Below are 12,315 nucleotides of genomic sequence, written 5' to 3'. Positions count from 1 at the left end.
AGTTCAAGGGTCGTGGGAAGGAGGCTTGATAAACAATTCTTTATATATACAGTATATGTCTTTCTTTGATGACACTTGAAACTTTGAAATGTGTATGACTAATGTTTAATTAATTTCGCTCCGTATGCTTACATTTGATAAAAAGATGGTCGATAGATGGTCAGATTAATTTAAGGGATTTGTGTGATCAGAAGGCAGCATGTCAACGAGCGTATAAAATCAAGAATTTGCATGGGTAGACTTTCTGTGTCCATGCCGGCACGAAGCGAGCTTAGTGGTCTGGACATGCAATGTCCCCCCCCCCCCAACTTTTCAAAAGCAATCGACGCCCATCACTGTATACATACTTTTGCAGCCCCCTGTATATGTATAGATGATTTGTAAGACTGCTCACCACCAGGTGGCACTATATGATACACATTTACCAAGACAGAATTGGGGTGTTCCCACCATCCTAAAGGATGGATATATATATATATATATATATATATATATATATATATATATATATATATATATATATATATATATATATATATATATATATATATATATACATATACACATATACATGTCCATACATATACATATACATGTCCATACATATACATATACATGTCCATACATACATATATATATATATATATATATATATATATATATATATATATATATATATATATATGTGAGTATATCCATATGAATGGACAGTGAAAAAGCGCCGGAGCTGGAATAAAGAAAAACTCCCCAGAGCAAGGCCCCACAGGGCATTTACGCAAAAAGACTCAGGATGAAGAGACCTGTGGGAGATATAGCTCCTGTGCACTAGGCGGCCCATCCAAGGGCAGGGTAAATTCTGTGATGGACACGCCAGACTGTGGGTGCTGGTTTGTTGTGGGGGGGGAGGGGGGGCGTAGATTCTCTCAGACATGTTCCTTTCCGTTCCTGTTCCTGTTCTCACTGCCCTCGGAGAAGCTCCCCACCCCTCACTTTTGTTCACCCGCTGTGATTAGTACGGTGGGTAATTGATGATTTTGTTTATTGATTTTTGGTTTTCTTGTTTTTGATTTCTGTTTTGATTCCTACTTGACCTCCTTGTTTGTGATTCTTGTTTTGATTCTCAGTTTTGATTCTTGCTTTCAGATCCTTGCTTTTGCTTCTTACTTTTTGATTTTTGTCTTTTGATTTCTATTATTCAGTTCATTGTTAAGATTTTTTTTAAACCTTTAAAAACAAAAAAACTGTCAAAAAAACTGCCTTTAAACCGTCAAAACAAAATGTCCCAGAAAATAAAGAAAATAGCATCACATTTGTACATGTCGTGTTTTAAAGTAATGCTTCTTGCTCCAAAACATCATATCTTCCAGTGTCCTTGAATATTTCAAATAAAACAATTCCAACCCGTCATTTTTGACGGACTTTTATACGAGTAGATAAATAGATTCCAGTGTTTAAGGTTGATACACTTGCAGGCCAATTATGGCACAACTGAAGGTTGGACAGGACAATGTCATTCATGTCACTTTCTACTTTTAGAAGAACAGCAGGGACAGTAATTAAAAAAAAAAATCAACAAATCACCACATTGTACAATAATTGATTCTCATCAAGTTGATTGCCTGTTTGGCAGCTATGATAATAATTGGAGGTCCATTCATTGTTGAACAGGTGTGATATCTTGCAATGATGATGAAGCGATTCATTGCTTTCTCATCATTGTTATCATTACCAACGCATGCGAAGTGAAAAGCAATTGTTTCACTTCTGTCTGTCTGTCTGTCTTTCTTGTCTACAAACATCAGTTTATGATGGAGAAACAACTTGATTTCAATTGAATGTTGTACTTGGAACACGAATTGGAAAATGAATCAGAAAACGAACCTGCAGTTTAGCGGGACTTTGGCTCTGAATTAGTCCCCATCTATCATGCAAGCACAAAAAAAAGTAGTGGAATCATTTTCTAACTCGGTCTGCCTGTCTGGGAGTCAAAGAAAATTGAAAATCATTCCAAACAGGAAACTTACTGCTTTTAAGGACCTCATAAAGGACGCAAACAACGGGGATGAAAAACGAATGCCATGTTAAATGAGGTGGTGTAAAAGATGCTGCAGCAATAGTGGTAAACTTCCAAATTTTTTTCCTGCAACCTTTAAAATCTTTATTTTATTTCAATTGAATTGTATACTTGAACACTGAAGAACACAAATCACCTTTTTGTCCTTTTCAAAAACCTTCCGTTTACCAGTACATGAACAAATTATCATGGCATTTCATGTCATATGCCTGGTGTTGGTTTAATGGTTAGGGTGGTGGGCTGGGGACCCTAGCATCTCAAGTGGATCCCGAGTTCAAATCCCATTCAGCTGTTGAATTAATACCAAGTGGAGTTGACTCTGTCTGTGATCCTTCTGAAGTTGGCTAAATGAGTGCCAGCTTGTTGGTATACTGTGTCGGAGTGGTGACCCGTCCAGGATTGTGCCCAATAGCAATTGAGACTGCTCAGACAGCACCAATGCTCTGCATAGAGTTTGGTCCCGATGGATGGATGGATGGATTTTACGTCATCACGACCAATCAATTTTGTCTCTCATAGAACCCGCCCATGTGCAATTGGTGTCATTACTTGTCATTGCTATTTTTCAGGCTCTGCTTTGCGAATTGTCGGTGCATGGTGGGTGATGGAGTGCCGTTGCTCCAACTTGAGGGTTTCGACTTTGTAGAGGTGCTCAGAGCAGGAATTTGGAATTTTGGTGGGGTACTACAAATAATTCTCACTTACTCTGTTGAAAGAGACCATGACATCTTTAACAGCAATCAATGCTACCAGATGGGTCTCCAGCTTAATGCTCGTCTGAGGGACAGCACACTTATTTGAGATGCAACCAATGGCCTTCTAACGAAACTCCAATTTTACAGTCCATAGTCGGGCCAAGAATCGAAGTCATACTGGGCAGCTCAGAGACTACCCTTGAACGATCCTGTAAGATTCCTCGTTTTTCATGCAATCCCTTGATCTGTGTGCAATGAAACAACACCACCACGGCTTGTGAAGTATCTGCTCAATGTGCAGTCCCAGTATGACTTTCTTATGCTGCTTATTTATGTCGTTTCAATTATCATAGGCTTTTAAGTGTTACTGCTTCTACAGTTTTACAGTAGTTGTGATTGGGTCACATGTCAGATCACGTGATCAACCTAATTTGCAAATCACTTTTGACTCGTTGGAGAAACTGATTATTGCTTCTATCGGAGGGTATGTGAATATGTAAAAGCACATTAATTGGAAATTTAAGTCCCCCAAATGACCAGTTACTTTTGCATGGAACCAATCTGTAAATTTTAACAGGCTTGGTCTTTTCGTTGATCATATTATTCATAATGCTTCGCTGCTCACTTTTGCCAACATCTTCATTTTCGCACGTGCGTTTATTTGGGAAAAGGACTGGCAGGAGCTTCGAGGTAGCACACTTGCCTTCGAGTAGTCTGATCTGGGTTTGAATCCTGACCGGCCACTAAATTGTCAGACCGGTACTTCGTCGGCAGGGCATTGCATCAACGAGTACGCCATCCCTCCAATGAGATGTCACGCTGGGGACACATCCATCATGATTGATTGCAGGAGATATTAATGTGTTTTTCTGCAAAGAGTAGGTGAGTTTATCTCTGGTACCCTGAATAAATCACAAATATTCCTCTTCCTCCTTCATGTGCAGCACAAGGCTGTGGGTAGCATCATTGGCTGTGCTGCTGATGCTGTGCTCCTATTACCAGTACACTGGGACTAATTTTGCCGACCTTGGAAGGATGACAGGTTGAGTCAACCCCACCTGGTGTTAATTCAACAACCGACAGGGGCTTGAACTGAGGACCCTAAGATCCCAAGCTAGCCACCCTAACCGCTAAATACTCCAACCTTACCGACTGTTGGAAAGCCAACAGCAGACCACACAGTGCAATCCTTGCCTTGCCACAAGGATTAAATCACAGGCACAGGTAAGAAGGTTTCCCACAATGACGTTGCTTTTGAAACTTCATGCTTTATTGTCACTGCAGCATATTCGCTATATTAACAATTGTAAACTTTGGACAGCTCAGCTCTAACGTGAAACATAAAATGCTACCCATGAAGCGCATGGTGGAAATGTTACAATGGAACGTGGGATTATTATGAAATTCACAAAATACAAAGGCATGTTTCTGCTATTAAACAACACGGGTTGTAAAGTTGTTCGGTCCCGTTTTCACTATATTTCGTACTTCCTTTAAAATGCAGGCATCAGAAGCTCTCTCTCATCATGCAATTCTAATTGCAAACACAAAAGGCTACTTGCGAGACCGGTGCCGAGACGTCTGCTGAAGCATTGTGTGATGAAGTTTCCAGTTCATCTCAAGTAAGATGCATCATCATTATTATTATTATTATTATTATTATTATTATTATTTTAAAAGATTCTCCAAACTTTCGCAATTTTTCACGCATAAATGCACAATGGTTTTTCTTTATGGCGTTCAACGAAACGTCCGCTACCGGAGAGATGGTGGGGGTAAAAATGCCATTTGGTATAGATCATATGAAATTGGATGGAAAGGAAGCACGTGTCTGGAAGGGAAGAACCACTTTGTCAAATCGCTCTTATAAAGGTGCAGACATCATTTACAAGACTTGAAAAGGTTCGTCTTCAACCCAAGTAAGTTTTGGCAATTGGGAATTCACAGAAGAATGGTCCGGATATGGAGCATGGGACAGGAGACCAATGCCCTGCTGGTAGGATTTGGAAGCAGTGGTAACCATGAGTCAAAGTAAGGGACCCTTGGAAGTTATTGTAATTGGCAACCACTTTACTTCCATCGGCTCCAACCACATGCACCGTGCCTCTTGCGGAGATGGTTACTCCAATGTATGCTGCCTTGACATCCAGTGAACGAAGCTCTCCGCAGAGTTTCTCATTCTCAACAAGGTTTCTGGGTATTGCAATTGAGCCGCCGTGGATGCTGCAATATTCAGTGGCCCCTGCAAAGTTAAATGCTTCAAAATCGACCAGCATGAATTCCTTGATGGTTGGACTGTTGCCGTCACTGAAGAGAACAACTGTGATGGGGAAAAGAAAAAGCAGCATCAACAATAGTTGGACTGTCAATTTATAAATCGATAAGAAATTATATAATATTTTGATTTTGAAATTTTGATAGTATTTTGATTTTGATTTTTATGAAATAAAGGTCATCTGCTGTTCAATAGTCTTAACAGGAGAAAGCCATAAAGTTGAGTATGTACTCATTTGAAGGGGCATCAGAATGGATCTATCTATATAATAATACACTTGTCATATCTGTCTGTCCGTCGATCTGTCTCAGAAAATATCACGACATTGCGAACTAGGTTGTTTCATCGTTACTTAAATTTAACGTTGTATTTTTTTCATGACAGAGAAGTGCAGTACTGTCGTCAAAGTTGGTAATTACATAATAATAAAGTGGATCGGGGAGGGGAAAAGGGAGTTATATGTTCCACTGATTTAATTAGGTAATTAAGAAACAATATGCAATGAAGTAAGAATGACCTCTTCTTTGAAGAATGAGAAGGAATGGGGAGGTGAAGACAGAGAGTTGGGGTTGACGGTGGAGAGAGGTGAGGACTTAGAGTTTTGGGGGTGATAGTTGAAGACTTGGGGTTTGGTGGGGGAGTTGAGGTCTTTGGATTTGGAAGTGGAGTTGAGGACTTGGGGTTTTGGAGGGGGAGTTGATTTATTCAAGCAACATTTTAAAGGTGCAATTAGCTAATCAAGATTAAATTCCCCTTTTAAAATCTCTCATATGCAATCAAACGGAAGATGAAGAAGGAACCCGAAGAAGTAAAGAACAAAGATGGAGTCATCAGGAGGAACCTGGATAGGATTCGGGTTTCAGCAGCTACTCCACAACCCTAAAACCCATCCAGGCTCAGCCAAGTGAGCCAACTGTAATTGTAAACACAAAAGGCTACTTGCGAGACCGAGATCGGTATGCCAGAGCTTTTAGTGCTTGCTTTGAAACTATTCTTCGCATAATATGGCTCTGGCTATGGCTGATGCATGTGAGTGAGCAATCAAAATTCCCCCAATTTACATTTGTCATTTAGAGATGGTTTTGAGCAAAGAGAAAAACGTCATTATATACTCACCATTCTTAATCAATGAAATGAACATTGCGTGTAACTTGATTTCCGTCTTCAAAGCAATCAAGTCTTGGTTATTCCATGTTGAACCTGATACACAAGATGAGTTGTTGGAACAAAAAAAAAAAACACATTTATTGATTAAAAATCAGAACTTGTTGAATTTTTTTTTGCAATGCCTATAATGATTTCGTTTAAAATGAAGTGAATCCATAATGTCAAAATCTTCATTATTCATCTGCATTTTATTGGTGAAGGTGGAAGGCACACAATTAAGTTCCTTTGGAAGAAAGCCAAAAATCCTCATGGTAAAAATAACACTCAACCTTGAAATGAAAGGATTTAACGGACTGCTTGTTTCAGCTGGAGAACCATTCTATCGGTGTAACCCGAGAAATCTTGATCGTAGAAGAACTGTGATGACGAGGTTTAAGCAAAACTTGAAGGGTATACGTTGACCAACCATATATATTAAACCTACAAATACCAATGTTTCTACTACAAACAATAACCTGTATCTTTGTAAAAATAAAAATGATGTGACCTGCATTGCTGCTTACCTTCATTGCCAACATCTCCTTTTATTCCCTTTGGCCCTGGTGTCCCAGGGAAAGGTGCTTTGTCTCCTTTTAGTCCAGGAGGACCCATTGGTCCAGGGCCTCCTTTGGGTCCTCTCTGTCCTTTGGCTCCAGGCCTTCCTGCACTTCCAGGGTCTCCACCATCTCCCATTTCTCCTTTTTGTCCAATATATCCAGGAACTCCTGCATCACCTTTTGGTCCAGGAGCACCAGGTGGTCCAATTTCTCCTTTTGGACATTTTGGTCCTGGATGCCCAGGAGGTCCTGTCCCTCCCCTTTCACCTTTTGTTCCTTGATCACCTGAAATACCTTGAGGACCTCCAATTCCTGTATTTCCTTTGGTGCCTTGATATCCAGTAGGTCCTGTATCTCCTTTGTCTCCCTTTGCCCCCTGTGGTCCAATGGCTCCATGGCCTCCTGGTGCTCCAGATTTACCCTTTGCACCAGCAGGACCCATATTTCCATTCAATCCTGGTGGTCCCTGGTCACCTGGTACTCCAGTTATCCCTGATGTTCCAGGAGATCCAGGAAACCCATTGTCACCTTTTGCTCCAGGTCCACCTGGACTTCCAGTATGTCCTGTTGCACCTTGGTCACCTTTCTCTCCATGTGTACCACTGTTTCCAAGGGAACCAGTATCACCTCTGTTTCCTTTAGCACCAGGATATCCAACACTGCCCATGTCTCCCTTAGTGCCCGGTGCACCAACAGACCCTGTTGCACCAGGTGATCCTGTATATCCCTGATCTCCTATTAGTCCAATCGATCCAACACCTCCATCGTGTCCACTGGCACCAGTATCTCCCTTTTGTCCTTGCTGTCCTGTGGCTCCCAAATCTCCTTTATCTCCTTTGACTCCAGGAAAACCTGTATTTCCTACAACTCCCTGAGCACCTTGAATTCCCTTTGGACCATGAGCTCCTACACTACCAGGATATCCAGTGTCACCTTGTTCTCCTTTTGCACCAGGTAATCCATGTCTTCCCGGTTGTCCGACATCTCCATTTTCTCCTTGTGTTCCTGGAACCCCATTGACACCGGGGGCTCCAACTGTTCCCTTGTCACCTTTTGCTCCAGGATATCCAACATTTCCTGCTTCTCCCTTTGATCCAGTTGATCCTGGGAATCCCATATCACCCTTTGCACCATAGATACCAGGGATTCCAGTATTTCCTTTTGCACCATGTGTCCCAGGAGCACCAGTTATCCCTTGCTCTCCTGAAGGTCCCAGTGCTCCTGTTGCACCCACATGTCCTGGTGCACCTACATTTCCCTTTTCACCAATTGCTCCTGGAGACCCAGTTGTTCCTGTTGGTCCTTCATCTCCTTTTTGTCCAAGTTGTCCTGGACTTCCAGCTAGACCTGTAATTCCTTGATCTCCCTTTGCCCCATTATAGCCAGTATCTCCTTGATCACCTTTGGCTCCTGGAGCTCCCAGGCTTCCTGTGTCTCCTGTTGCCCCAGGAGATCCAGGACCTCCTGTATCCCCTTTATCACCAGGATATCCACTAGCTCCAGGAATTCCGTCATCACCACTGTTTCCTTTTTGCCCCTGTGGTCCTGTGATCCCTGAATCACCCTTCTGACCTGGAGGTCCTTGTGGTCCAGTACTTCCAGTGATTCCTGGTGCTCCCGTTGGGCCAACATCTCCCAAATCTCCTTTTTCTCCTTTCATTCCAGGGTAGCCTGAACTTCCAGAATCTCCCTTTTCTCCTTGAGCTCCTTGTTGACCATTTGATCCAGGTGCTCCAACAGCTCCTTGTTCTCCTTTTCCACCAGGAGCACCATTGGCTCCTGATGCACCAACATCTCCTCTTTCTCCTTTTATTCCAGGAATGCCATCACTTCCATGAATTCCAGGAAAACCTTGGTCTCCCTTTTCTCCAGCAGTGCCAGGAACACCCATATTTCCTTTTGTGCCAGGAGGTCCCATGCTTCCAGTATTTCCTTTTGCTCCAGAAAACCCAGGCATTCCTGTGTTTCCTTGTTCACCTGGAATTCCATCAACACCAGGACTTCCTGGAAGTCCAACCTCTCCCTTTACTCCCGGATATCCCACTGCAGGAATCCCAGCATTACCTTCATCACCCTTTGCTCCAGGATACCCATCATTACCAGACATTCCTGTATATCCTCTTTCTCCTTTTTCTCCAGTAGGTCCAGCTGCTCCTGGAAACCCAACACTTCCCCTGTCTCCCTTGGGTCCCGGATATCCCATGGCTCCTTGTTCTCCTTTCTGTCCGGATGTTCCAGGGATTCCTGGTGCCCCAAGTTCACCTTTATGACCAAAATATCCTGCAGGCCCCACATCACCCATTTCTCCAGGTGAACCCATACTACCAGAAAAACCTACATCTCCCATATTTCCTTTCACACCATGAGCACCTGGTGAACCAATTGCACCAGTATCACCTTGATTTCCTTTTGCACCTGGCGCTCCATTTTGGCCTGATATTCCTGGTTGACCCAGCTCTCCTTTCTGTCCAGGGACTCCATTTCTTCCTGGAGCACCATAATCTCCTTTGTCACCTTTTTGGCCTGATTGTCCTGGTTGGCCTTGATTTCCAAAATCTCCTTTTGCTCCTTGAGGTCCCATACTGCCTGAAAGGCCAGGTGCTCCTGTAGCTCCAGTGTCTCCTTGTTCTCCTTTCTCTCCTTTTGCACCCATGGCTCCACTTAATCCATTACCTCCTTGGTTTCCTTTGGACCCAAGTGGTCCCGTACCTCCAGTCAAACCAAGAGGTCCTTGCTCTCCTTTCTGGCCTGATAAACCCATACTACCAGGAGCCCCACCTTCTCCATTTTCTCCTTTCTGTCCTGGTGCTCCTGCATTACCAGGGTTTCCTGTGCCACCCATTTCACCTTTTTGTCCAAAATATCCTGGGGTTCCAGCATCTCCCTTTGCTCCAGGAGCCCCCATGGATCCAGGTAATCCTGAATCTCCTTGCTCACCTTTGGATCCAGGTATGCCATTGCTTCCTGGAACACCTGCATCCCCCTGAATTCCTTTTGCTCCCAGTGATCCAGGAATGCCATTATAGCCAGGCTCACCCTTGTCCCCATTTTCCCCTTTATGGCCATAAAAGCCCATATCTCCTTTTTCTCCTGGAGAACCCATACTTCCAGTATCTCCTTTAGCTCCAATAGCACCAGGAGGTCCTGATGATCCTTGATCTCCTTTTAAGCCAGGTGATCCTGGAAATCCTGTAACTCCTTGATCTCCCTTTGATCCTGGACTTCCAGGGTTTCCATCAACTCCTGGACTTCCAGAATCACCCTTTGGTCCTAAAGGTCCATTGCTTCCCATTGGTCCTTGTTCTCCTTTATCTCCAGGTATCCCATTTGCTCCAGCAATTCCTGGTTGTCCTTGCTCTCCTTTCAGTCCAGCAGCTCCGTTTAATCCATGTTGTCCAGATGCACCGTGATCTCCTTTTTGTCCTTGAGCACCAGGGGCTCCAGAATATCCTTGATCTCCTTTTGCCCCTCTCAGCCCAGGAAGCCCATTGCTTCCAGGAAGACCAGGTTCTCCCTGTTCTCCTTTATTTCCAGGAATTCCATTACTACCAGGGTTACCAGGATACCCTGTATCTCCATTTTCTCCTTTTGAACCAGGAGATCCATTATACCCTACATCTCCTGATTCTCCTTTTTCTCCAGGAAGACCATTTCCTCCAGGAGAACCTGGTTCTCCTATCAGTCCTTTTGCACCAGGATACCCATTTTTTCCAGATTGTCCTGGAATTCCAACTTCACCCTGTTCTCCCTTTACACCAGGAGCACCTTGATACCCAGTATCTCCAAGTTCACCTTTATCACCAGGTCTTCCATGACTTCCAGGAAATCCTACATCTCCTTCATCTCCTTTTTGTCCAACGGGACCCATTCCTCCAGGAGTTCCTGCATCACCTTGATCGCCCTTCCCACCAGTAGGTCCCATTCCACCTGGAAGTCCAGGGTTTCCTTGTTCTCCCTTTTGTCCAGGTGCACCAGGACTTCCTACAATTCCTTCTGTTCCAGGTGGCCCAATACTACCAGGAAATCCAATGTCTCCTACATCTCCTTTTTCTCCAGCCAACCCTTGGCTTCCAGGATATCCCTGATCTCCAATTTCTCCTTTCATTCCAGGAAGTCCAGGGCTTCCATTATATCCCGGAGGTCCTTGATCACCAATTTCTCCTTTGATACCAGGAGTGCCATTATACCCTGCATCACCTTGATGACCCTTTGGTCCAGGAGTACCAGTCATCCCCACGTGCCCTTTATCCCCATTGTCACCCTTTTCTCCTGGATATCCAACTGCACCAGGACTTCCTGAAATTCCATAATCTCCCTTTTCACCAGGCTGTCCAACATTGCCAGATATTCCTGTATTTCCAGTGTCTCCTTTTTCTCCTGGTTGTCCAGCACCACCAGGATGTCCTGGATCTCCATGGTCTCCTTTCTCTCCAGTAGGACCACATACCCCAGGGATTCCTTCTTTTCCAAGTTTTCCTTTTGGTCCTGGTGGTCCAGAATATCCAGGATCTCCTTTAATGCCTGGAGATCCCTGTGGACCAATATCCCCAAATGCTCCTTTCAATCCAGGAGATCCCATTACTCCACAATCACCTGGTGGTCCAGGTATGCCTGGCTCCCCATCACATCCAGTGTCTCCTTTTTCTCCCTTATGTCCAGGACTTCCAGGTATTCCAGGATCTCCTACATCCCCAGGCTCTGCTGGAGGGCACGTAGGTCCAATTGGACCTATGATTCCTTTATCTCCTTTTTGTCCATTTGTACCAGGTAATCCGGGACACCCATGGTCGCCCTTAATTCCTTGTTCACCAGGGAAACCACACCGACCTTTGACACCTTTATCACCTGGTGGACCAGGTGGTCCTTCGCAACCTGGTGGTCCGATATCACCTATCAATCCCTTTGTGCCTTTGATCCCTTGATCGCCTGGATCTCCTCTGTCTCCTTTAGGCCGAGGACAATTAATGGATTTTTTATGCCTTAGACCAACTTGCACTGGTTTTTCCTGATCAGGTAAAACGTTTTTGTCCAGATTCCCTGTAGGAAGAAACAAGGCAAATACCAGACACATTATAAACTTGTTCTTTAAATGTATCCAACAGGATAAATAATAATAATAATTAATAATACAGTAAAAAAAACCTTTTTGTAGCTATTGAATGCTTATATTTACAATTTCAAACTTGGCACCTCAGATACAAATTGAAATAGCGAGATTGTTTGACGTATTTCAATTCGTTAATTATTTTGCATCAACGAAAAGTTGCTATTTTAACTCCATCCAACACTCAGCTGTAAATGAAAGAATGCTTTACTGGTATTCATATTGAGGAAGTGAAGAAACTTGCAGGGTAATTAATTTGCAACCATTTTTTTGAGATCTCACAGGGTAACATTGTCACGAGCATTCCACCAAATGTTGGTGGATATTGAATGTGATATTATGTCATTCCTCCTTCACAGCAAGTCCAGGTTCAGTGGTGGTTTGTGCTCTATTGACTCTTCCTCCATGCAGGATTTCAAGACACCTCAGAGTGACCTTGTTGTGTTTTAAGTCTGGGCTTTTGG

The 12,315-nt window shown here is 43.4% G+C and overlaps 1 protein-coding gene across 1 annotated transcript in view; it reads right to left on the bottom strand.

Annotated features, from left to right (window-relative positions):
* Nucleotides 1–4,024: 4,024 nt before the first annotated feature.
* LOC147009731 (uncharacterized) overlaps nucleotides 4,025–12,315 on the bottom strand; it is a 45,126-nt gene continuing 36,835 nt past the window's right edge. The window contains exons 7-9 of the mRNA XM_085861206.1: nucleotides 6,715–11,784; nucleotides 6,161–6,244; nucleotides 4,025–5,089 (exon numbers count right to left, since the gene is read on the bottom strand). Of these exons, the coding sequence (XP_085717332.1) occupies nucleotides 4,680–5,089; nucleotides 6,161–6,244; nucleotides 6,715–11,784 (5,564 nt within the window). The 3' untranslated portion in view covers nucleotides 4,025–4,679. The remainder of the gene's footprint in view (nucleotides 5,090–6,160; nucleotides 6,245–6,714; nucleotides 11,785–12,315) is intronic.

Source organism: Eptatretus burgeri, chromosome 17, assembly GCF_056783735.1.
Source record: "Eptatretus burgeri isolate ZD-2024b chromosome 17, Ebu_testis_v1, whole genome shotgun sequence".
Classification (NCBI taxonomy): Eukaryota; Metazoa; Chordata; class Myxini; order Myxiniformes; family Myxinidae; genus Eptatretus; species Eptatretus burgeri.
This window is presented reverse-complemented; position numbering and strand designations above follow the sequence as displayed.